Source organism: Peromyscus eremicus, chromosome 1 (genome assembly GCF_949786415.1).
Source record: "Peromyscus eremicus chromosome 1, PerEre_H2_v1, whole genome shotgun sequence".
Taxonomy (NCBI): domain Eukaryota; kingdom Metazoa; phylum Chordata; class Mammalia; order Rodentia; family Cricetidae; genus Peromyscus; species Peromyscus eremicus.
Genome location: NC_081416.1, coordinates 131,698,258 through 131,723,161, shown reverse-complemented (window position 1 = coordinate 131,723,161; position 24,904 = coordinate 131,698,258). Strand labels below are relative to the sequence as shown.

At 44.9% G+C, this 24,904-nt stretch overlaps 1 protein-coding gene across 1 annotated transcript in view; it reads right to left on the bottom strand.

The window, feature by feature from the left end:
* The window catches only part of Lrrk1 (leucine rich repeat kinase 1), a 130,667-nt gene extending 108,957 nt beyond the window's left edge, over positions 1–21,710 (bottom strand). The window contains exon 1 of the mRNA XM_059273225.1: positions 21,499–21,710. Coding sequence (XP_059129208.1) covers positions 21,499–21,595 — 97 coding nt within the window. The 5' untranslated portion in view covers positions 21,596–21,710. The remainder of the gene's footprint in view (positions 1–21,498) is intronic.
* Between the last annotated feature and the right edge of the window lie 3,194 nt (positions 21,711–24,904).

The window sequence follows — 24,904 nt, the reverse complement described above, 5'->3', positions numbered from 1 at the left end:
TCTCATGTTGTGAGGCCCCTTCTTGGGGTCCCTGGGGTCCTTCTACTGCCTCTCTTCCTCTACCACAAAACTAGAGGGACCGGTGGAGCCTCGCTAGGTCGGAGGCTCCGCGCTCAGGGTCAAGAGGGCGAAGGTGTGGGCAGTGCTTAGAACACTGCCTGACCCTTGCTGGGCTCTGGAGAAACCCCATGCCATTGTCACTACTTAAAATTAAGTTAGAAATTTTGCCCCTCTGCAGAAACTATGAGGTTTGAGGTTCTTATCTTATTCCTCAGCCATCTGAGATCAGGCAACGTCAATGACACAGATAAGTTGGTGGCTTTTCGTGACTCAGCTTGGAGTCAGATGTGACGTAAGCCAAGAAGTCGGCAAACAGGTCACACGTAGCACAGGACAGTGCTGGGGAGCAGAAGTAAAGGTGGATTAAGCTCCCTAAGTGTTCACTCCAGGCAGGGCAGCATGAGCCGCAGCACAGTAAGACAGGCCTGGTGGGCAGCTGAAGCTCGATGAACATTCAAGGTGAGCTGGGTGTGGCCGTACATGACATGCCTGTGGTCCCAGAACTCGGCCAGCTGAGATACGAAGACTGTGACTTCAAGTCCGCACTGGGATGCACAGTAAAGATGCTGTCCTGCCCCCACCCCAGGGAAAACAACAACCACTTCCCCAATCATGCTAAATGTAGAAGCAAAACACCCCAGCTGCTTACGCTGACAGTGCCCTTACCTTAAAATGCCACTTAATATTACCACAAAAAAACAACACCAGGAAGAAAAGGAAAGGAACTACCAGTGGGGAAATGTAACAAAATGGCACAAGTAAATCTTTTTTATAATGTATTTTATTTAATGTCTGCATACATATACACATACACATACATGTACATGTACACATACATATACATACACATACACATACATACATATATACACATATACATACACATACATATATACACATATACATATACACATACATACATACATACATACATACAAGTACACATACATACACATACATATACACACACATATACATATGTGCACATGAAGCCAGAAGGGAGCAACTGATCCTCAGAAGCAGGAGTTACAGGTGGTTGTGAGCTAACTCATGGGTGCTGGGAACAGAACCCAGGCCCCTTAGAAAAGGAGCAGGTGCTCCCAATTACTCAGCCATTTCTCCAGGCCAAGAGCAAACCTTTTTAACATTCATAATTACCTTCCATCTGAATGGATTAAAATTTCCAATCAGAAGGTAGAGAAAGCCCTAGTAGGTAAAAATAGGAAACGCGCTGCTCCCCCAAGAGACAGGCATAGGCTAAAAGTGAAAGGTCAAAGGTATTCCTTGTGAGTGGGGACTGAAAGAGACTTTTCACTGTGAGAGAGAAGGCAGAAAGAGCATGAGAACCAGAGGGGATGGAGGACACCAGGAGAACAAGGCCCTCTAAATCAACTGAGCAAAGCTCATGCGAACTCCCAGAGACTAAGCAGGTAGCACACAGGGCTGATACGGGTCCACACCAGGGCCAAAAAAAAAAAAAAAAAAAAAAAAAAAAAGAATTGATGACAGTACTTCCAAAACTGTCCGAACACTGAAGAGGATGGAAGATTTTCAAACTCACGTTATGAGATTGGCCTGCCAAGAAACTACAAGGGCAATACAAGAAAATGAAATTACAGGAGCTCACTGTCCATCGCCTGGGGACTAGTGCTGCCCTCAGCCTCCATCAAAGAAACCTCTTCGCAGTGAAGGGTGGTTAAAGCCGAGACTCAAGGCCCGTCAGAGCCCTGAGAAAGGTAACTGTGGACTGTTCAGCCTTAAATGAGACGCTCGAGATCACCCCTTCCACGGCTCAGGGAACACGGGAAAGGGGGTTAGAAAGGATGTAGGAACTGGATGATGGGGAGGAGGGCTGTGAAATGTCCCCTTGAGGCATTGTCACGGCTGTGGCACTCACAACTCAGGCAACTGGAATTGACTCCATGGGGTCTGCAGAAGACGGGGCCTTAAACATTCGGCCATAGATGGGGAGAAGCCCATGGGTCACCTTCCACAAGGCCAGAAGAGGGCTCTTAGAAGAGAGGAAGCCTTTGTTTTTAGTGATGTTGTCACAGGTGGGTTACTCAAAGTTCAGTGACTAGCTTCACAACTATGGGGTGGCCCCGGTTAAACCCAGTGGGTCACATAGTAACACACAGACAGGGCATGAATGTGGGACTGGAACTTGGTGAGAGGAGGGGAGCTGGCGGGGTGGGAAGAGGATAGAGTAGTGGGTGACCAGAATATTATATACACATAGGAAATTGTCAATGGATCAATTAATAAAAGGGAACATTACAGGTCAATAGACATGATGATTGTAGGTGCAAATGTTCTCCACCAAATAACTGTAAACTGAATTCAGCAGCACATAAAAAAGACCATACACCATGATCAACTGAGAGTGAAATTTATTCTTGGGTGCAAGAATAACTCTACATGTGCTAAATGATAACAGTGACACACATTGACAGATCATCTCAGTGGACACATCAAAACCATCAGACAATGTGCGATGTATTTTCAGGGTAAGAACTGTCAATGAGATAAGTATAGAAGCAAAGAACCTCAACACAATAAAGGCCACAGATAGCAAGGCCGCCGTATTCATCGTACTCAATGTTCTACCACTAGCAATGAGATAAGGAGTCTCACCGCCTCTATTCACAGTAGTACTGGCAGTCCTAGCCAGATCAATTGGGGGAGAATAAGAAACAACGGCACCCAGATCAAGAAGGATTTAAATGATCTCTGTAGATGACAAACCGTTAGAACTAACAAAAGATCCAGCATAGTTAGAGGACACAAGATCCACCTACAATAATCCCCTGCACTTCTGCACAATAATAGAAAATGAATTCAAGAAACTCTCACTGCCGGGCAGTGGTGGCACACGCCTTTGATCCCAGCACTTGGGAGGCAGAGGTAGGCAGATCTTAGTGAGTTCGAAATCAGCCTGGTCTACAGAGGGAGTTCCAGTACTGCCAGGGCTGTTATACAGAGAAATCCTGTCTTGAAAAAAACAAAAACAAACAAACAAACAAAAACAAAAAAGGAAACACTCTCACTTACAAAAACTACAAAAATACCTAGTAAAATTAACCAAGACACTGTGTGACAAAACTTTTCCTGAGGAGACACAGCACACAAATTTATCCATCCCAGGCAGGGATCCCATGACAGGGTGAAGTATGGGTATCACCCAAGTCCAACTTGGTGAACCAATGAGACTTTTTTAGGGTTACTTACAGGATATGGGTGAAGGGTTACTTACAGGAGAAGAAATGACTGAAGGACAGCTGTATCACCAAAACCCACCCCAGCACGGGTGACAGCTAATAAAAGCTGGGAACCTGGAGCACACTGCATAGTCTGCAGGCAGCCAGCAGGCTGGAGAGTGCCCTTTCCAGGTGCCTCAGATGTTGTAAACCTCTGCCAGGCGTCCTGGCTGGTTTCTGCTCCTTCTAGATAGCTTGTCTGTTCTCAGGGTTTTTAAGGCTCAGCTTTCTTCTGTTTGAGGGAGACTCCCAACCTCTTACTGTTTATTCTGGCAGGGAGGGGTTTAGTGAATCTAGTTAGTTTCAGGGACTTCCTGAAGATGTTTTGAGTTGTGTACCTTCATGCTTAAGGCCCTTCCCTGCAGGATGGAATGTTTCAATCTCAGAGGAAACTGTTACTTAACACCAGAAATTAAAAGACCTATTGCAAAGTGCATGCAAGAAATCAAAGAAGACACAAACAGAATGGTGTATCATACTCTTGGACTGGAAGAATTAACACTGTAAAAATTTCTAGACTATTCAAAGTGACCTTGAGATTCAGTGCAGCATCTATCAAAATCCAGCACCACTTCATACAGGGATAGAAAACAAAAAACAAACAACAATAACAAAACCTCCTAAAACTAATTGGAACTCCAAACCCCCAAATAGCTAAAATAGTCTTGTGGAAGAACAAAACTCAAAGCATTACACTTGCTGGTTACAAACTACACCACAAAGCTGCAGTAATCAAAACAGTATGCTTCTATCATTCACGCAGACACATACAAGTGACACAGAACAGAGTCCAGAATAAAACCCGCACATACACAATCAACTAATTTTTGACAAGGCACCTAGAGTGTACAAAGATGGAGAGACAGTCCCTTTAACAAAATGTACTGGGAAAACCGAGCATCTAATTATAAAAAAGAGTGAACTTGGACCTGTATGTTACACAATGTCCCAAACTCAACTTGAAATAGATTAAAGACTTAAATGTCTAGAAGTTTCAGAACTTCCAGAAGAAATATAGGGCAAAGCTCCTTGACATTTGTATTGTCAGTGATAATGCAGATGAGATAAAAAGGCAGGTGAGACAAAGTACAAATAATGTGGCACCACAACCGACGAGCTTCAGCACGGCCATTATGTATGCTTTGAAGTCATCTGATCTTTTTGGAGGAAGTGTGTCCCCGGGGGTTGGCTTTGAGGTTTCAAAAATCCATGTTGGACCCAGTTGTCTCCCTCTCTGCCTGTAGATCAGGATGCAACTCTGAGCTGTTTCTCCAGTTACAGGTTCAGGACTAAGCCTCTGAAACTGTAAGCAAGCCCCCAATTAAATGTTTCCCTTTATAAGAGTTGTTGCCCTTGGTCATGGTGTCCTGCCACTCACAGCAACAAAACACTAAGACAGTAGTCTACAGAGCAAATTCTCTGTCTCAAAACAAAAACAAAACAAAAACACAAACAAGCCTACAAGTTTTTCACAAAGTCCATACTAGTCAACTTATATTAACTATTGTCCTTGTTACTACCATCAAACACCCAACAACACACAATTTAAGGGCGGGAGGGCTGGTTTGGCTTACAGTTTGAAGGGATGTAGCACACCATTGTGGAGAAGGCATGGAAGCAGGAACTGGAAGTGGCTGATCCCATGTGCCCATAGTCAGGAAACAGAGTGGACAGCATGCTCAACCAGCTTGAGGCTGTAACACCTCAAGTCCCACCAGTGACTCACTTCCTCCAGACAGACTCCATCTCCTAATGGTTCCACAACCTTCTAAGAAGTTCAATAAGCTGGAGGCTGAGTGGCTAAACACATGAGTCTATGGAGACCATTTCATATTTAAACCACAGCACAACCATCAATTATAAAATTATGTTAGTATCAGCTGAAAAAAATCTAAGGCAAGGTGAATAAAATCACACCCTCTTTATGTTAGATAATAAACTTCCCTCTCTTATTAAATATCTGTAAAGCCAAGGGACATGCATGTCCCAATCAAAGGACTGGATTGGCATTTGTTTCCATAGAATGACACCTATCAGTTTTCAGTGTTTATTGATCATGTCTGTTTGGTTTGGTATTTTGTCTATGAACTAGAATAACTCCTCACTCGTAATGTCCTTTCATTAATGTAAAAACTGGAGCACCCTTTTCCACACCGGTTCGCAAGTGCTCTTTCCAGATGACAAAGTTAGCTCTCTGCTAATGTGTGGAAACTGGTTTGTTCTGGCAGTTGGCACACAGAAAAGTGATTTGCGACAAATCAGTGCTAACTGTACGTGGCCAGGGTCCTTCGTTTTCTCTCCCATCATGCCCAGGTTTTGTGTTATGCTTTGAGAAAAATACCTCACTCCTAAACCGTTTTAATTCAGTAACTTTCCTAGACTTTGGTTAAATTTTACACCTAAATATTTGATTACTCTGAAATTGACCTCTGTGCAGAACAGGAAACAACATGGCATCCTATGCCACTGGCAAACAAAGCCAGCAAAGCAAAGTGGTGTGCATCCTGACACGCTCCGAGCCGGCCTTTGGTTCCTATCTTTCTCCAGTCCTTTCTGGTTTTCAACCTGCTTCATGGTGGCGACATTGTAGCAAACTGTCCCCCTCCCCCTGGCCCCTCCTTATTTGAAATTTCCTAGCTATTCTGATGGCTTTATTTTTCTAGATAAAATTCAGTGTATTTTTTCATGCTCCCCAAAGAAGTCCTGTTTGTATTTTAATTGTTCTTGCCCTGAATTGCAATTCCAATTTGTTGGGAACTGACAATAGTAAGAGAATATTGATAATGCTTATATGTGTTTGTTCAACGGGTGGACAAAGGCCCGAGACATACGTGCAAAGATGAGTCTTCCACAACAACCTATTCTTCAGTATGAGTTTTGATACATAGAAGAAGGACTATGGTTTTAAAAAGGAATCAATAGTATTAAGTCAGAGGAATATGAGTTGAGAAAGGATCAGTGATATTAAGCCACCCTAACTATGACAGTATTTGACTTATTTAAATAGTTCTCATGCTCAGAGTTTAAAGCTTCCTGTGGTAGGCCTTTTATTTATTCATATTAATTTTATATTTGGAAATTCACTTAATAAGGCAGGTTTTTTTAAAAAACAGATTTTTCTCTTCTTATAGCCCTGTGAACATCGAAAGTTTCCATTTCAGTTTCTGTGATCTCGTGGGATTTGACAGGGCATCTTGTGTGTTAACCAGACCCACCGTCTACAGGAGAGGTGCTTTGAAACTTGTAAAAAAGGTCAAAGAGTTCCTTGGAATTGACGGGCAAGGGACATGGAGAGAGACTCCAGCAGGGCATATAACCCACTCTTCCACTCTAAACTACACCCTGCCTGACTCATCAGGAGAGAATACGCCCACTCACATTGAAGAGGTACTGGATGCTGGGGCACAACTCAATGATGGAGCACATGCTTGCTATGCTATAACCAAGGGTCTACACGGAGACAACTTTTCACATAGGAAATTAGGAGAACCCCCAAATTTGGGGGCAAACACTGTTGTCTGGCCTATGGGAAATCGGGCAAGACTAAACACTGTTGAAGTTGTGAGGCAACAGAATACTCGCTCTTGGGGGCAATTTGGCAACATCTGTCTGATTTTGAGAAGCACGTGCCTTTTGTCATAACACTTTGGAATTTACTGTATGCACCGACTTATTAACACGGGAATAGACAGCCAGGATTATTTCTTATAGTAAATATTAGGAATAGCCCAAAGTCTATTAACAAAAGATTGCCAATAGAAAATGTGGTACATATAGTCTGCAGAATACTATACAGTCGTCAAAAAGAACATCAAATGTACAAATGTATGAAAGAAACAGGTGGAACCCAGACAAGCATTTGCAATTAACTCTATTCTGTATAAAAAAAGGAAAATGGTAAGAGTCTACATTTGTTTTGCTTGCTTACATTAAAATACATCCTGGAAGAAGGAAAACTAAGAGCTAAAGACTGATACTTAAGATTTTTTAATCATGTGATTATATTACAGATTCAAACAGTAAGTTTTGAAGTGTGGTCATGAAGCCTAATGGTGCTTTGGTCATTGATTGATGACCATGGCCATGATGGCTGACACTTGACAATGCTGGACCATGAGACGATAACGTGGCTGAAGAATCCCTGTCTCCCAGTGTCACCAAAACCATGTTAACATGGGATGGTAACATGCCGTTCATGTGTCTGTGATGATGCAGGTGCAGGTGAATCTCCTGCAAAGCACAGTACTCCATCCTGCCTGGTGATGTGATGGGAACAATGACTCACCGTTGCTGTTTCATATACCTACTGTACGATCCTGTACGCCTGTACTGTAGTACATGGTCAGCTGCACGAAAGCCCTGTAAACAAGTTATCACCACAGCAACGGCTCGTACAGCTCATGCTCCCTGCATCTCTTGGTTATATCATTTTCTTTCTTCACTATTCTTACTGTATTTGGTATGGCCGTAGGAGGGACAAGCTACACCATAAATGTGTGTTTATGTATGTGATATATATACGCATACATTTACATTTATCCAGACAAAATATAACTCTATACATATATGCACACGTAGAGAGGGATACCCAATGGTCTAGGGGTGCATTCAGCTACACCATGTGTGTAAGTCTATGTAACCTATAATGTTCACACGAGAACAAAGTTGCCTAACACACATTTCCCAGATGTGTGGCATTGGTGAGTGAATCCTGTGTTGTCAGGGGAAAAACGTAAGATCATTAACTCTTCCTTCTCTCCATGTCTTCAGAGATCAACACCCTCAAGTCGAACAACAAAAACTGAGTCTGGCTAACTTTCACTAATGTGGGATTGGTCATCCACCTTCCCGAACCCAAAGCAAGGACGCTACACAGGCCAAGATTGGGGGCTTCTGAACCAGCAATAATCAAAGTTGATGGGTTTCACTCGTGGGTTTGAGATGGCATTGATGGATGATTACAGCATGGCTGGGATGTAAAACCGAGGGACCCAACCCGTCCTCATGGAGACAGCACTCACAGAGTTAACACCTGCATCCCCAGGCACAAACTGAACAGCCGAGCAACCTGCATCCACAGCTCCTTGGGAGTTCTGTGGTTGCCACAACAGTTTTCCAGTACAGACCTACTTCCTTAGAGCAAACTCTGGCTGGCTGGCAGTAACATGTTTGCTCTCTCTCTCTCTCTGTTTCTGTCTATCTATCTCTGTGTGTGTGTCTGCCTGTCTCTCTGTGTGTCTGTCTGTCTGTCTTTCTGTGTCATGTCTATCTGTGTATCTCTGTCTCTCTTTCTCTCTGTCTCTCTGTGTCTGTGTATCTGTCTATCTGTCTCTCTTTCTTTCTGTGTCTGTCTCTCTCTGTGTCTGTCTGTCTGTCTCTGGTTATTGAACTGAAGCACACGCCAAGATTCCTTAGTAACCACAAATATCCGGGGAATGCCTGACTCTGCTCTCAAGGCCTGAAGCCCCGTCAACCCTGACTCATAGCCCCCTTCTCGATCTTCCTATGACTTGTGTCCAGGAGGAGGGGCCCGAGGCTGCACATTTAAGACAACATCCCTCACAAACAAACGAGCGTAGAAAGGCCAAGGAAGGAGGAGAACTGTGCTTATTTCTAGCTAAGAATTTTTAAGGAATAAAAAATGAGTAAGAGAAAGGGATGTTGTCTAGGTTCAATTTAGAAAAAAGAGTTTCAGATAGCTTGTCTTGGCAACTTCCTAAAGCCACCATGGATTTCTTTAAATTTGTAGATATTATTATGGCTGATAACAACAAAGATAGAAAGTCTTACTTTCTCAGAGATTTTATGGAACAAGAGACTAAAAGCATTATTTTGTGAAGGCGGCAAGCTTCAAATGAACGAGATTAATGTCATTAATTTCCTTAAGAATTTGTGTTATCTCAGCTGGATGCAATGGCATACACCTTTAATCCTAGCACTTGGAAGGCAAGAGGCAGGCAGATCTCTGTGAGTTCAAGGCCAGCCTGGTTTATAGAGTGAATTCTAGGACAGCCAGGGCTATATAGAGAGATTTTTGGCTCAAAAAACCAAAACAAAGCAAAAGAATTAATGTTATCTTAACAATCTGAGTTCAATCCTCAGGACTCAAAGATGGAAATTGAGAACCGACTCAGGCAAGTTGTCCTCTGACCTCCAAATCCATGCTGCGGTGCATGTATCCACACGCATATACAGAATAAATAAATTTGATCAAAAAAATTTAAATAAAATTATCAGAAATACCAAAAGTCATATTAGTATAAGAGGAGGACCAGAAGTCAGGGCACATGGGGTTGGAGAAGGCTTGGGGTGTTCTGAGGCTGCCCAGGCTATCACAGAAGCAGGAGGAACTGAGGGCTGCTGGTGGGGGGGACTCAGAGAGGGACCCTAGTGAACAAGTTCCTGTGGCTTAGTCCAGCCTGTGCCGGGCAGCAGGAACCAAGAGATCTGTCCCATTTGCACTAAAGAGGGAGGGTGGGAGGCAAGACCCAGACGCCTGCTAGACGCCCCTCCTCCTGCTAGACGCCCCTCCTCAGGAGACGTGCTCTGGCTTCCCCCACAGGGAGTCTGCCACAGTCTCCTCGCCTCCTCCCTGCAAGCTCTAGGGACTGAGGTTGGGTTGACAGAAATCTATGGGGAAATCTCCAACACAAAGAGCGCCAACCAACTAGATAGCCACAACATTTGAGGAGGGTCAGCGATGAACCAAACTGCTAGAGAAGTCAGTATTCAGCCCAGAATATGTGCTTATTGGAAGCCCAGAAGATGTGACACACGTCACAGGTATGGCCCTTGAGCCTTAGAGTTCACATGGGAACATGGGCAGCTCACGGTGACAGTGTCTGTCCAAAGCAGAGTCTGGCTGGACCTAAGAGTATAAATTTCTTGATCTATCCCGCTGTTGCTACCCCAGACCAGGTGGGGAAATCTACACACATAAGGTAGTCACTGAAATGGGTGAGATCTGGGATCTCATGGTAAGACGTGCTGTCAGCAAATGTCACCTTCATCCCAGGGGGACAGAACAAGTCTGCACTTGAACTTTCCCATGCACCGTCTCAGGCCCCAGCTTCCCAGCATCTCAGAGAGCCATCTCTACCCAGAACCACTGTTAGAGAAACCAACCAACCAACCAACCAACCAACCAACCAACCAACCACCCTGAGAAATGAAACCAGTGGATCTGGACAGTAGGGAAGCAGGTGTGGTGTAGAACAGAAGCAATGGGGCTGACTGAGAGCAATGTCATCGGGAAGGCCCAGAAGAGGCTGCAGCGTGAAGACGGCAGGGTTGGAAGCAGAGACAAGAAAGTAAGAGACATGGAGGGTAGAGTCACCTGTCCTCATATGTGCTCAAGGTGAACCCAATACTTTCAATACCAATAACTGCAGGTGCTCAACCTGGTTTATACAGTGATGTAACATATACACATGGCCCAAAGTACAACTCTCCATAGATTTCTTATGACACTTAACACTATGTAACTGTGTGCTAACAGCTGTTCTATTGAAGACTGAGGAGAATGAAGTCTGAAAATGCTCTACACAGAGGTTATTTTTTTCCTACAAATTTTTGACCTTCAGTTAGTTGACTGTACAGATAGAGGCTGTGGATAGGGAAAGGGCTCATGCAGGCTCCTTTTATCAAAATAAATCTATAATAAAAATTTAAGAAAGGAGAGTGGAGGAATAGCTCAGTGGTAAGAGCACCAGATGCTTTTACAGAGGACTGTGTTCAATTCCCAGCACCCATATGGTGGGTTGCAACCATCTGTAACTCCAGTCCCAGGGGATTTGATGGCCTCCTTTGGCCTCCCAGAGCCTTACATGTGGTATACAGACATACATTCAGACAAAACACTTATACACATAAAATAATAAATAAATAAACTCTCAAAAAATTTCAGAAGTATCTAATCTATTCTAAGAATATAATCTAATCAGTGAGAATAATTTCCAAATTGAGTAAGACAAATTCTCAGAAGTGATTGGATACTAGGCAAGACATTGGAAAAGGAAGTGGGAAATGTAGAAAAAGAGAAAGAAGAAAAGAAGTACACAAAGCAAAGAGAAAAAAGGCCAGAGGTAGTCTTTTAAGGGAGCCTTAAGGAAATAAATAATATTAACGAAAGACAGATTAACAAAAATTGAGACACGGAGGCCAAGGTGTGGGACAGAGGGAGGTGGGGAGACAGGGATACAAACATGAGACTTCTCAAGCAGCAGCTGCAATAAGACAAAATATGCCCAAAAAATAAAAATCATGACATCAGCTGAGAAAACGGGACTCCTTGGAGAGACAGTGGGGTGCATGTCTAGGGTCTGGAAGGGACAAGCCGAACCCTGGTGGCCTTGTCAGGTAAGAAAGCAAGGGTGCCGTTAGACTGCTGGGTTCGTGCCAAAGACAGAGAACCCAGCCCAAGGAGCCTACTGGCCAAAGAGGAACAATCTACCATCAAGAAGCTCAAATCCACATGCTCATAGTGATACCGAGAGGGTAACGCCTTCATTGGTCGCCCGTGAAAGGTACTCAGGATCTGACTCACTCTAGAAAAACGAACAGAGGAAAAGCTAAGCGTCAGTCCGGACATTCCTCTACAGCTGTGGCCAAAGAAACCACAGGTTAATGATGGACAGAGAGAAGATGCTTATCTGGAAATGGTTTTCTGCTTATACCTAAAGAAAGGAAAGCTTTAAGCACCCTCCCCGCCGTGTTGAGACAGATTTCATGTAGCCCAGGTTGACCTCCACTCACTGTGTCACCAAAGATGACCTTGAACCTCTAATCTTCCTGCTTCTGAATCCTGGGTGATGGAGTTACAGGTGTTCATCACCACACTTGGTTTCAGGCAGAACTGGGGATCAAACCCAGGACTTCACACATGACAGTGAAGGATTTTACCAATTGAGCTACATGAGGAAAAAGCTTCACTATTTTGTAAACTTGAATGTAATAAATAATCCAAGCAATAATGAAGGGTTGGTAAAACCATTGGGTAAAAACTGGAAAACCCATCAGTACCTTAATAATGAATATCAAGTTGACACCAGCTAAAATCTCTGGGGAAAAAATCTAAATAACAAAGAGAGACAGCAGACATCATTAACTCCTGAGGCAAAGTAGGAGGGACATACACAGATGATCAGGTGCTGTTGCCAACAAATCTCCCTGAATCTAACCAGCCCTCCAGGTCCAAAGAAACCACAGGGAAGAGTAGAACATGCCAGGCCACAAGAACGCAAAGCCAAAATCCAGACAGTGGGAGCTGCCAAAGATCATGTGACTTTATCAGCAAAGAAACTGCACAGAAAACAGAAATGAGGGAGAAAATAGAAGTTAAGAGTCTTGGGACAGTGTTGATCCTCAGAACACAGAGACAATGATCTGGCCAACTCGAATGGAGAAAAACAGCAATAGAAACCAGTTAATAGACAAGGAACACTTGACTATTGACTAGATAGTATTAATCATGTTTTTTTTTTATTTTTAAAGTATGCATGTGATGTGCTGTGAATGTTTTTCGACTTCTGAAGCTATAAGTCTGTGTATAGGTCCCAAACATCTGGAGAGAGGGAGAACATTCACAGATCCAGACTGGCCATGTGTAAAGTAGCTGAAGCTGTGTGACGGGTACAACAGGGTTCATTATATTAGTCTCTTTCATTTTGTGATGCACTCAAAACTTCCACAATACAAAAAAAATGGAGATAAAGCATAAAATTTTGCACAGGCTAAAGGTTTGTGAAAGAGAAAACCACCACTGTGAATGTAAGCCTAAGAACATGTGATTCCTCCCATCCGAATGCTAACCAGGTCCTACCCGGCTTAACTTCTGAAATCAGATGAGAACAGATGGTCTCAGGGTGGGATGCCATAGACAGAACCTGTGGTTTCTGAGGTTAAAAAAGAACAAGGGGAACTAAGCGTCTGTCAGCTCTTTGGAAGAAAAGGAAACTAGAGCACACGGAGGGAGGGGGTGGGAAGGTGGGAAGGCGAGGTTTTTGTTGTATTTCCTTTTATGCTTTTGAATTTGATGTCAACAGAAACAATTAAAAGTATTTATGTAAATCCTGATTTCTCTTTGCCAAAACATTGGGAAATTTTATTTGACAAAGTCAACTCAAGAAGTAGTGGTCTAAATACACACATCAACAAAGAGAAGCAATAATCAAAACCAACCTGGCTTTAAAAAACACATCCAAATATCAAATTCATAAATGCCCAAGTAGGCAAAATAATGCATGTCTCTCCTTAGAAAATGTAATATACACAGTCCCTTGGCATCTGCAGGGATGGCTTCCAGAGTCCTTCTGGATGGTAAAACACACGGATGCTATGGCCTTTATGTAAAGTATCATATAGTATTTACATATAACCTAGGCACATCCTCCTGTACACTTGAAATCTGTTCAAAATGACTTAGAGTAACTAAAAATAAATGCCGCATGAAAAGTTACCAAATTAAAGATAACCATTAACTTTCTGCCCTTTCTCCTGTGCAGAAATGGAGCCTATCTCCTATGCTGGCTGAATCTGAACTTCCTTTCTGACTTATTTTAACTTGTGGGAAACGGCTGAAGTGATACTGCCTCAGCTCTGGACCCGAGACTTCTGCAAGTCTAGAAGCTTCTATCTCTGCAACTCTGGAACTCTCAACTGCAGGCTGTGAAGGACCTGGGGCTGTGTGACTGACTGGGTGACAAGAGAACATGCTAAAAGTGAACAAAATCATACAGAGGAGCATCGAGGCACCAGCCATACGGGTGAAGCAAGAACTGCTTGGCTGAGCCCCGCCCAGACTGTTGACCCAGACAAACCTAGGCAATCATGGACAATTTATTGTATCAGGCTAATTAGTTCTTGCTTTTGTGTTTCTTCCCCGGATTCCAAGCATTAGGAAGGCATTTCTGGTTTCCCAAGCCTGGTTCACAGCAGGCTTTGGCATACTGTGCAGTGAATAAATTGTCAAAGGAACGAGGGCTAGGCACACCATTCTCTCTTGTTTTTAGAATGCTCAACAAATGTAGATTCTACCTTTTCACGGCTCCCTCCTTCTGGTCAACCAGGAAAATCTGAGAGCCTACGTCATCTACTGACGTGTTTTAAATGAAATTCTCAGTGCCAGACATGGATTACCTCCCTGCATGTTGTTGGCCAGAGAGGCTCCAAGGTACCCAAACAATACAGAGCCTCATGGCTCTTGGTGTCCCATAATAACTAGATGGTAAGATCCTACCGCTGAAGACACCACACATTTTGGGTTCAGGATGCAGAGAAACCAGTCTTGACTGATAGGGAAACTAACTCTTCTTGATGACTAGCTTTCAAAGTGTTCGAAGGCACTGTGCAGGCTGCTAGAGAGAAAAGCCATGCATGGTCTTACTCAGAGCTGGACCCTTCACACGACATCACGACCTACCAGGCAAGACTTCTCCATTGGCACAACAGCGATAAGACAGCTTATGGGGGTAACCAACTTTTCTCTTGACTGGATTTGAGGCCTGTTCCATAGGAAGGAGTTTATGCTTGGTACTAGAAACACAGTAGAATTCTCTCACTAGGGGAGTCTTAGTCCCTAGGGGAAACCCTACTGATGTTATTTTGTTGAATGGTTGTGTCATCAAACTGCCTTCTAGATATTTCTGATTATATTCATAGACTGTGATGTTCTCAGTCTTGGTCAGTGAAACTTCTTACAGCACTGAGTACTGCTGAATGCAGAGCCACAGTATTGCTCAAAGTGCTGAGACCCAGTAACTGTGAGTGCTCAGCTGTAGATGAGACAGATATCCCAACCCACTCTCTCCTAAACTCACGGAACATTTAAGAAGAGGGGGTGGAAAGAATATAAGATCCAGAGGATGGGAAGATGCTTTGGAATATATCACACAATTGTTGGTTTACCTAGAATTCATTGTAGATATGTTAATTTTAAATACACTTAACATTTAAAAGATAAAAACTAACCAAGAAAACATTAAAATAATTGGCATTAAAATAAATAACTTCCAATTATAGTTCCCTGCAGAATTCAAGAACATATCACACATACATATAACAGAAGAGCAGAACACATGAACGGGACAGTGAAGGACAAAATGGTTTTGGAAATTAAGCACAAGACAAGTGACAAGCCGGGAGTGGGGCCTTGTGCCTGTAATTCTAGTACTTAGGATGCTGAGGCTGGAGAATGTCCACGAGTTATAGGACACTACAGGCCTGAGCTTCATAGTGACTTCCAGTCTGGCCTGAGGTGCAGAGTGAGACCCTCTATGTAAATAAAGAAGTAAACAAACAAATAACAAAAACAAGTATCAAAGTGAATTGACATGCATCTTAACCAAGAGGAGTTGAGCAGAAACACACAAAAAAGGAGAGGAAGCAGAGGAGAGAACAGTATCAAAGCAATCTCCAGGCCTGAAAGGAGTTCACCCTTGGCCTATCCACTGCCAACAAGCCAGAGGAGAAAGGACCCTTACCTGAGTTGTTCGTTATTACACTTCAGCGTACTGAGCCAGCAGGGAAGAGCCCAGCATGTTCAATGGAGGAGAAGAGGAAGGTGGATGGGACAGAACGGAGAGAGACATATCACATCAGAGAACAAGAACAGGCTTTTCCAAACCCAGAGGCAGCCGGGGCCAAAGCAGGTCCCAGGGAGTGAGGCTGAAGATGCCTCCCAGAACACAGTCCCATGGCAGGGGTCTCTCTCAAAGCCTATCTTAAGAACTTTCTTTCTGGGGCACTCTAGTCAAACAGCCCAAAGGAAGAGTTCAGGAGGGAGGGGGAGTTGGATAAAGGCACAAGGAAAAGGCAGGGGGCACACACTGGGACCTCGCAGGATGAGACCAGTGCCAAATCTCTAAGCAGGAGTCCTAGCAATGAGAGCATCCACAAAGCTACACATGTGACATGGAGATGACTCAGTGCCAATAGTGAGTCCTGGAGGAAATGTGGTCCTCGGGAAGGTGACAGAGATGCTTATGGCTAGAAGTCCATAGAGATTGTCCTGGTGGACCAGGCAGAGCGACAAGCATATTCTCCAAATAAGAAACCCAGGAACAGGACACACGACCACTGGGCAGCAGAGACCAGGACAGGGCTTTGCTCTTTATTCTTCTTATATCATGGCTCCTCGTGTCCTTGTGGTCTCTTTGGCCAGGGACACATAGGATATTGATAACATTTAATGTGATTACTCTGTATTCCACAATTCTGCTAGAGCATATACAGTAGTACTCAACTGTTGTGATAACTGTTATGATAATGGGCAAAATGTAGGGAGTCTAGAGACACTCCACTAAGGGAATGATGAAAGAATAGGGTTGTATTTATGCACATGGCCCATAGGGAGTGAACTCTGATATCACTCAGGTGAAAAAGCTGCATGTTGAATGTGCATACTTAATGGGGCTGGGAATACAGCTAAGGGATAGCTTACACTGACTGAGGATGCATGAGGCCCTGGGTAAGACTCTAGGACCACAAAAAAGCACAACTGGCCAGGTGGTGGTGGCGTACGCCTTTAATCCCAGCACTCGGGAGGCAGAGCCAGGAGGATCTCTGTGAGTTCGAGGCCAGCCTGGGCTACCAAGTGAGTTCCAGGAAAGGCACAAAGCTACACAGAGAAACCCTGTCTTGAACCCCCCCCCCAAAAAAAAAGCACAACTGAATGTCATACATGTCAAGACCTGAATAACAGTGTGCAAGAACAGTGTGTGTGCGTGTGCGTGCCAGCCCTACACAAGATGAGAAGTGTCAACAAGTACCATGGCTCTCCCTGTATTATTTCAATCTCCTGTGGGAATGTATGGAATTACATACAGATGCCTGTGTTCCTGAACTTTCAAATAGGAACTTGTTGTGGAATATTATTTTAACTAGGCAAAGATGTGTTACATTTGTTTATGCTGCATTTGATTAATGGTGTAAGGATGTGTTTAATGATGTAAAGATGTGTTGCGTTTGTTTCACCTTGCCTGCCTAAGGCATCTGATTGGTCTAATAAAAAGCTGAATGGTCGATAGCTAGGCAGGAGAGGGATAGGCGGGGCTGGCAGGCAGAGGGAATAAGTAGGAGGAGGAATCTAGGCTCTAGAAGAAAAGAGAGAGAAGAAAAAGAAGAGAACGAGGAAAAGGAGGGGACATGCCCAGGGCAAGAGGCCAGGCAGCCACCAGACGGACAGACAAGAGAAGCAGTGAAAGTAAGATACACAAAAGGAAAGAAAACTAAAAGCAAAAGGTAGATAAAGAGAAACAGTAATTTAAGTTAAAAGAGCTAGCCAGAAACAAGCCTAAGCTAGGCCGAGCACTCATAACTGATAACCAGTCTCTGTGTCGTGATTTGGGAGCTGGTGGGTGGCCTAAAAGAAAGTCTGTTCCAGGAACTGGGCCTAGGAGGATGCTCCCTGCCCATTGTGGGGAGGCCTTGGTTTGCCTTTTAGGCTGGAATCCAGAGGTGCTGCTGATGTCTGCACAGAGGCAGAACAGCTGCTCACTGATGCTGTTTGAACCTGGCAGCTGGGGCAGGAGTGGGAAGCCTGGGGGCCTGCCACGCCTCCTCCCACTGAGCACCACCGCAGAGCCACGGCCCTGCTCCTCCGCCTCTGGTCCCCACAGGTGAGGGCCACCTGCAACCACCCCCTTGTCTCTGGTGCTCACACGACCCTCTCAAGTCCAGAGCCCCAGTGTCATTCTTGTCTTTTGTATTCAAATTCCAACCCCATATTGGCACCCTTGAACAGTTCTATATTTACAGCAGCAGACCACAAGTCCTCGGGGCTTTTAAATATCTCTGAGTCTTTGAAACGCTCCAAGTGTCACAGAAGTTAAACATTTCCTTTTGGTTCTCTCCTGAAAGGGCCAGGTAAGTGATTTTTAAGACACTCTTAGCAACACACCCTTTGTTTCTGGGTGGCGGATGAGGGCCGAGAAGGTCCAACCTTAGTAGGAACTGGAAAAGCAAACTGAAATCTGAAATCATCCATATTGCTAAAATACAGTGTCTAACTAATGTGTGATTTTTCCCACAATATCAGAGCTAGGAGTCCAGGGAGAGCATGTTGCTTGAGAAGTACATTTTCATTTTATAGCTCCTACCCACCCCCATGCAAATATCATTCAATAAATAGAGTGGTGATTAAATAGACTCTGGATAGATTGAAGACAAGGGTGGCGTGGATGGTAAATATTGCAGAGAGAGGCCGAAGAACTTCAGTTTATGATGGGGTTAGGTCCTGCTGAACTCACCACAAATGGGAAATATATCCAGCGGGAAGCGCCTCCACCGCACACAGCTGTGGAACATCACAAGTGAGCAACACAGTCTTGTAGAGAGTCAATTATTTTCCTTGAGACTCTGTTGCTCACTGGGAGAGGTGAGGCTCTCGCTGCTGCCCAGCATTCTCAGAGAGACCCGGATCAGAAACCAAAAGCCCAGGAAAAAAAAAATAAAACATCAACGTGCTTAGCACAGTTCCCACAAAATGGTACCACAGAATGTGCATTCACACCGTGTGCTCAGTATGGTTCCAAGACAGTACCACAGAATATGAATTCACACTGCATGCTCAGTACAGTTCCCAGATAGTACCATAGAATGTGCATGGCGTTCACACCCTGGAGCTGAGGTTTTTATGTTGTGAGATGAGGGATCCCTTGCTGGAGAACCAAAGAGTTTCTTTTCTTTCTTTCTTTCTTTCTTTCTTTCTTTCTTTCTTTCTTTCTTTCTTTCTTTCTTTCTTTCTTTCTTTCTTTCTCTCTTTTTTTTAAAAGCTCTAGTTATGGCCTCTTCCTAAGTCTGACTCATATGGATCAGGAATCCAAACAGGGACATGAAACTCCTTGTCCTTCTGCACAGGAATCCATGCTCACAGGACACTGGCCTCTTCCTCATTACCATCATGGATGGCAGGAATGAACATTTCTGCTGGCTGCTGAGCGTGACGAATGGGCCTGAGTTGGGCCTCAGCACAAAGGTCATCAGGTAGGGCTGGCTCTGCCCACCCACGCTGGGGGTGAGACCACAGAGAGCAAGTACTGATTAGGGAAGAGGGAAGAGGGGAGGGTTGAGGCTTTGAATGAGGCTCTTTGAATCAGGTTCTGGCCACTCAGAATGGGGGAAGGGCATGTAGGAGCCCTCCTAGAACCCTCACTCAGCAGGCTGGAGAAGGTGGGAGCTGGTTTCTCCCTGCACCCAGGAAACCACCGACCAAGGATTGCACCACAGACAGACTGAGGTTGGAAAAAGGTTAAACACTATGGGAGCTGAACATGTCATGGGGACTGCCCTTCAGAGCATCTGGAAGAGTTAGCCTAAGAAGGAATCTGCAAGGAGAGCCAGGTATTGGCTTTTAGCAGGAAGAGCATTTAGTCCCTAAAGAAAGGGCTGAAGGGATTGAAGTCATCTTACTGGGTGGAGCAGGTTGACAGTCTCCTGAGCATCCACATCCTAAGAAAGCCTGGCACCACTGCATGGCTAGGGAGCTCCCTGCTGCTAGAAGTGAGCAAGCATATTTCAGATTGATAGTTAAGCGGGGCTCTAACCTCCGATTAAGGGAAGTGTTGTAAGACTCGTCAAGCCCCAAAGCGTACATAGCTCGACTCTGCTTTGTAGGAACGAGGTGCTGCTGAGTTAACTGCCGCCTGCATGGACCAACCGTGACTAACTAGGCCATCTCCCAGCCACTCTTCCTTTGCCCGATTAATAAGAGACTACTTACTTGACCCTCAACATGCTTCATGGAGAGGCTCTGTGTGCCCCTGTACTCCAACTCAGGTTGGAGAAGGTGGTTCCACTGACCGTGATCTAGCTAGAAATGTACCATCTATCCATGTACCCCACACATCCCAGCAGGTATAACGGGACACTGATATGAGAAGGATGTGGGCTAACATGTTAGAGGCATTTCCTAATACAGTCTGGTTCCTTCTTCCTGGAAGGCAAGATGAGTCCCCACTCGAGTAAACCTTACGACTTAGTAACACGTCAGATAGTGAGTGCATATTTTTAAAAGCCAAAGGAAGTAAAAAAGAAAAAAACAGAACAGGTTATTTCAAGCATCTATGTAACAACCTGGGATCTGAAGACCCTCTGGAATGTTCCATCTCCTTCCGTTCATGCTGGGTCTGGCAGTCGGTAGTACTTTGAGAGGTAGGCAGCTGTGTCAGACCTTTCGGGGGCCAAGGGCAGGACCCTCACACAAAGATGATGTCCCCTCGAGGCCCTCCCCACACACACCTTCAGCTGTGTAGGAGAGGCTGCAATACTTGGAAGTTTCCTAGCTTCTACTTTCCCAGGTGCCTCACCTCAACTGGAAGAGCAGGTTTTTCCACTGTAGCTGGTATCGGGCATACAGAAGAACATCTAATGTGGTGTTTGTCTAGGAGTTTGTCTAGCTGCTAGACTCTAGCAGCTCTAGCCCAGCAAAGGGCACACTATTCCTCCCGCTAATCAACATCTTTGAAACCAAGCCTTTCTAACACGCCTCCTGCACCTCAGGGGAGCTCCCCTCTGAGATTCTCATGAGACTAAGGCATGGCACACCTTCCTGGCTCACATCTGTGCCGCAAAGACACTTGGTGAGCACACAGGCCACCTGCCACGATGCCAGAGTTGGGTCTGTGCTTGCACACACATGAGCTCTGAAACCACCCTAGACACATGCAAGTCAGAAATGGGTAGGGGCTGGGCAAAAGGACACAGGCAAGACATGGACTGTGCTGCTGTTGGCGTGATGGAACTTCAGGTGAGCTTGTGTTGTTTCTAAACTTCTCTCTTTTCTTCTCAGTGTTTCTTTGGTAAACAAGTGTTTGTTTGTTTGTTTGTTTTTGTCGGAGCTGAGGACCAAACCCAGTGCCTTGCGCTTGCTAGGCAAGCGCTCTACCACTGAGCTAAATCCCCAACCCACAAGTATTTTTTATAGTGTGAAAATAAACAGCAATCCCCATTTTAAAAAAAAGAAATCCCTTGGCCAGTACAATGTCCCAACTTTCAAAAATCTTTGAAGCATAATAAATTTTGTACATGGCCTCTCCATTTTAAGAATTTAAGTGAGAATCCCAAGATATAGACAAAGCACCAAATAATCATTATTTTATTTCCTTTGGTTGAAAATATCTGTTCTTGGTGAGTCTAAGCTCTCTGTAGGCCAAGCATGGCAGACCCTGCTCAGCCCCTCACTTACCATTATGGGTCTCCATGGCACGTCCTGGACACACGGAAGATCCCTCTGTCCCCACACACCAGTACATACTGGGTGGTCGCTGTGACGTGCCAGCCATCAACCCCCGAGGTAGCAGGTCTCCAAATGAAGGTCTTGCTGACGTCACCCCAACCGCCACTGTGCAGGTAGGCTAATGCATGGACACATAGTCGTGGTGCCACAGACACGTGTTCATCCTGGTGGCAAAAGACGTCATATTAGAAAGCTCCTCTCTTGAAAGCTCTTGTAGATAGTCACTGTTTTCATTGGCTTTCCCCTCTTTCTCTGCAGTATTTCTTCATAGTTCATGTATCTGGCCAACTCTGTCAGATAGGGACATTGAAAGTACAATGCCACCCCCACACCACCATGACCCTGTGCTCAGATCTTGTTTATGTGAAAAGAAACTCAAAATTATCCCAAAGCATCACCTGTAGTATTCAGTTGTTCAATCAACACTTAGCCATTTTATCTGGCAAACAGCCAGGCCCTGTGTGGAACCCGGTGCCACCAACACTGCAAAAACATGGCTCCTATTGGCAGGACTCACACCTCCACTGGGAGGGGCAGGCACACGGTTGGTCACAATATAAGGCCGTCCCTTGCTCAGGACTGATACCTATGGATGCCCGGGGGTGCGCATGTGATCCCCAAATGGGAGCCAGGCTACGGCCCCAAAGAGAAGGGGTCTAGGAGGAGCTATGATGCCAAATGAACCCTGTAAAGGTTAACTCTCTCCAAGGTGACATTTGACAATATCTAGAGATATTTGGGTTGTCACAACTTGAGAGAGGGGTGCTATAGGCACATAGTGGGTAAAGGTCAGATGTGTGGCTAAACAACTTCCCATGCGTGAATTATCTGGCCACATAGAGTTCTGACCAAATTAAGACTCATCTACTAAAACTGAGCAGAGTTTGAACTGCGGTTAAACACTGCTCTTCCTTGCTTGGATTCCCACTGACCCTGGAGGCCCTCCAACATGAATGCCCATGCTGCTTTGCTGAAGAAAGGCCCAGACCTATTTTGAAAGGCCTGTTTAGAACTGGCCCAGGACAGGAAGGTGCTAGCTAACACACACACACACACACACACACACACACACACACACACACACACATTTTATATATATATATGTTTTGCATGCTCCCATAATCCATCCTATACATAAAGTACAGGGCCATAAGCACTTAAGACAACCCTAAAATTGGGAGTGAGAACATAACCGAAAATATCAATAAGAAGAACTAAGTCCTGTAAGTAACAGCTCAGACACGACATGTGCCGTGGCTGTCAAACTGTGGGTTGTTTCTGTTAGGTATTAGCAGTGTGACATCCAGTTGAAACTTTTTCTCTCATCTGCTGAGAACAAACCCCCACACCCCCTGGCAAATCACAGAATTACTGGGGGCCTTCACGTGAGACAGAGTTTGAATACTCACTCTCTCCAACAGGGGTAGTGTGGCCAGCATTTAAAACAGAGCGAGGACCTGGGAAGTCAGCAGGGTCTCATGCCCCCTATTGATGAACACACTCAGAATATCACAGTGTCCCAGCACACAGGTTCTAGAAGCTTCCCCCAAACCATGTAAACACTGAGCAAGCCACAAAACAAAGAAGAGCTAAAGGGTGCTTCTAGTTTCTCCTCTAAATGCTTAGGAATGAGGCACCTGCCCTTGAGGGGCGGTGTGGTAGGGACAGGGGTAGGATGGGGCTGGGGTGGACTCTTCCAGGCAGGAGCGTATGTGACCGAGAGAGTCCTCGTTAGTGGTCTTCCTATGAGCCACTCTTCTCTGAACCAGAGGACCAACCATCCAGAGAAAGGTATTTAGAGATAAGAAGTCTAAGAGAAGAGAGGAAACACAGGAGAGCCAGGCAAAATTCGGAAGCTGTTTGGAACCTCTGTAAGTTCTACAGCCTAGGAGAAGAGAGAGAGGGAAAATACCAAGACAGAGCTGATTAAAAATAAAGGCTCCACATTACACATAAAAACCCAGAAACCAAGAACCATCGTTATCAGCTGCTTCCGAACGCCTTTCTAGAGCCACCAAACACAGGATACATTTCAAAGACTCCCCCATGGCAGACGTTCCTATGTTCCTTCTCAGAACAGAAGCGGCTCGGCATGTAATATATTTAAGCTACACACACACACACACACACACACACACACACACACACACGCACTTTAAAATATTTTAGGCTAATTCTCACCCAGCATACTTGGTTCCCCTTTCAGTTTCTCTCTGCAAATCACTCCACAGATGGAGGATTCTGTCACAGCAGCGGCGTTTAAACTGTAGGTTATCTGTGGCTTTACACCCTAAGGTCGGGGCTTCAGGATGAGGCATCTGGAGTTACTCCATCGTTGCCCTCCCACAGCTCAGTGCTTCCTCCTGCCTCTCTTAGGTGCAGAACAATGCCACAGATCACTGTGGTGAATTGAATTTCCACTCTGTCCCCTGCAGAGGGCCTCAAGAAGTTTTCTTCAGTTGTGACTACTTTAACAATGTGTTTATGCCACCTACTTCCTTTTGCCAACTCTTCACGCCTATATGAATGAACATATCTAAATGATGATTGAAAAACAAAAACAAGGAGCCTGGCATTCATTCTGAATAGTGATGAGTTTGTGATGCCGGAGGAGAGGAAAGACGACTAACAAGTCATTACTGTGAGGTTCCTGACCGAGGAGAGCCACGGTGTCTCTGCAGAAAGTTTGGGGAGGACAGTCAATACGAGCGTTGAATATCCGAGTGAAGCATGCTGGGACTGCTCACACCAGCTAGCTCCTTTTTGAATCAAAGCCTGGTTGAGATGGACAGTCTATAATTGCAGATACCTCTAGTGCTTCCAGCATCCTCTGCCTACAAATACGGATGTCAAATCCGTTGTTTGAAACCCGACAAAAGTGCAGAAAGGTTGGAGGGCAGAAATGGTCCACCTGTCTGATGCCACATCTGCCTTATGGCTATTCTCAATATTCTATCACTGTACACACCACCGTTCACAGATGCCTCCCCGCATGGTTAGGAGAGGATGCCGCAGTGAACAAGACAGTCTCTGCCCTAAGGAGACCCAGAGTAAGTAAGCAGAAGATAAACACATGAAGGAGAATCTAGAAGAAAGGAAGGGAGAGCCGGGGTAGATAACTCGTAGCCAAGGAAGGCCTGGGAGGTCACATGGGCCAGCAAAGCAGAGGCTTCAGCTGCAGAGTGAGCTCAACCAGGGAGACTGGAGGCAGTGGCCTGGTGCTGTGGGATGGCAGAGGGCTGGAATGAAAGGAAAAGAGAGAGAACTGAAGACTCCATGAAGAGGGGGGACGCATCCCACCCAGCCATTAAGAAATATATGTACACTGTCTTGTTCCTAGTGGGAAACCCACAGC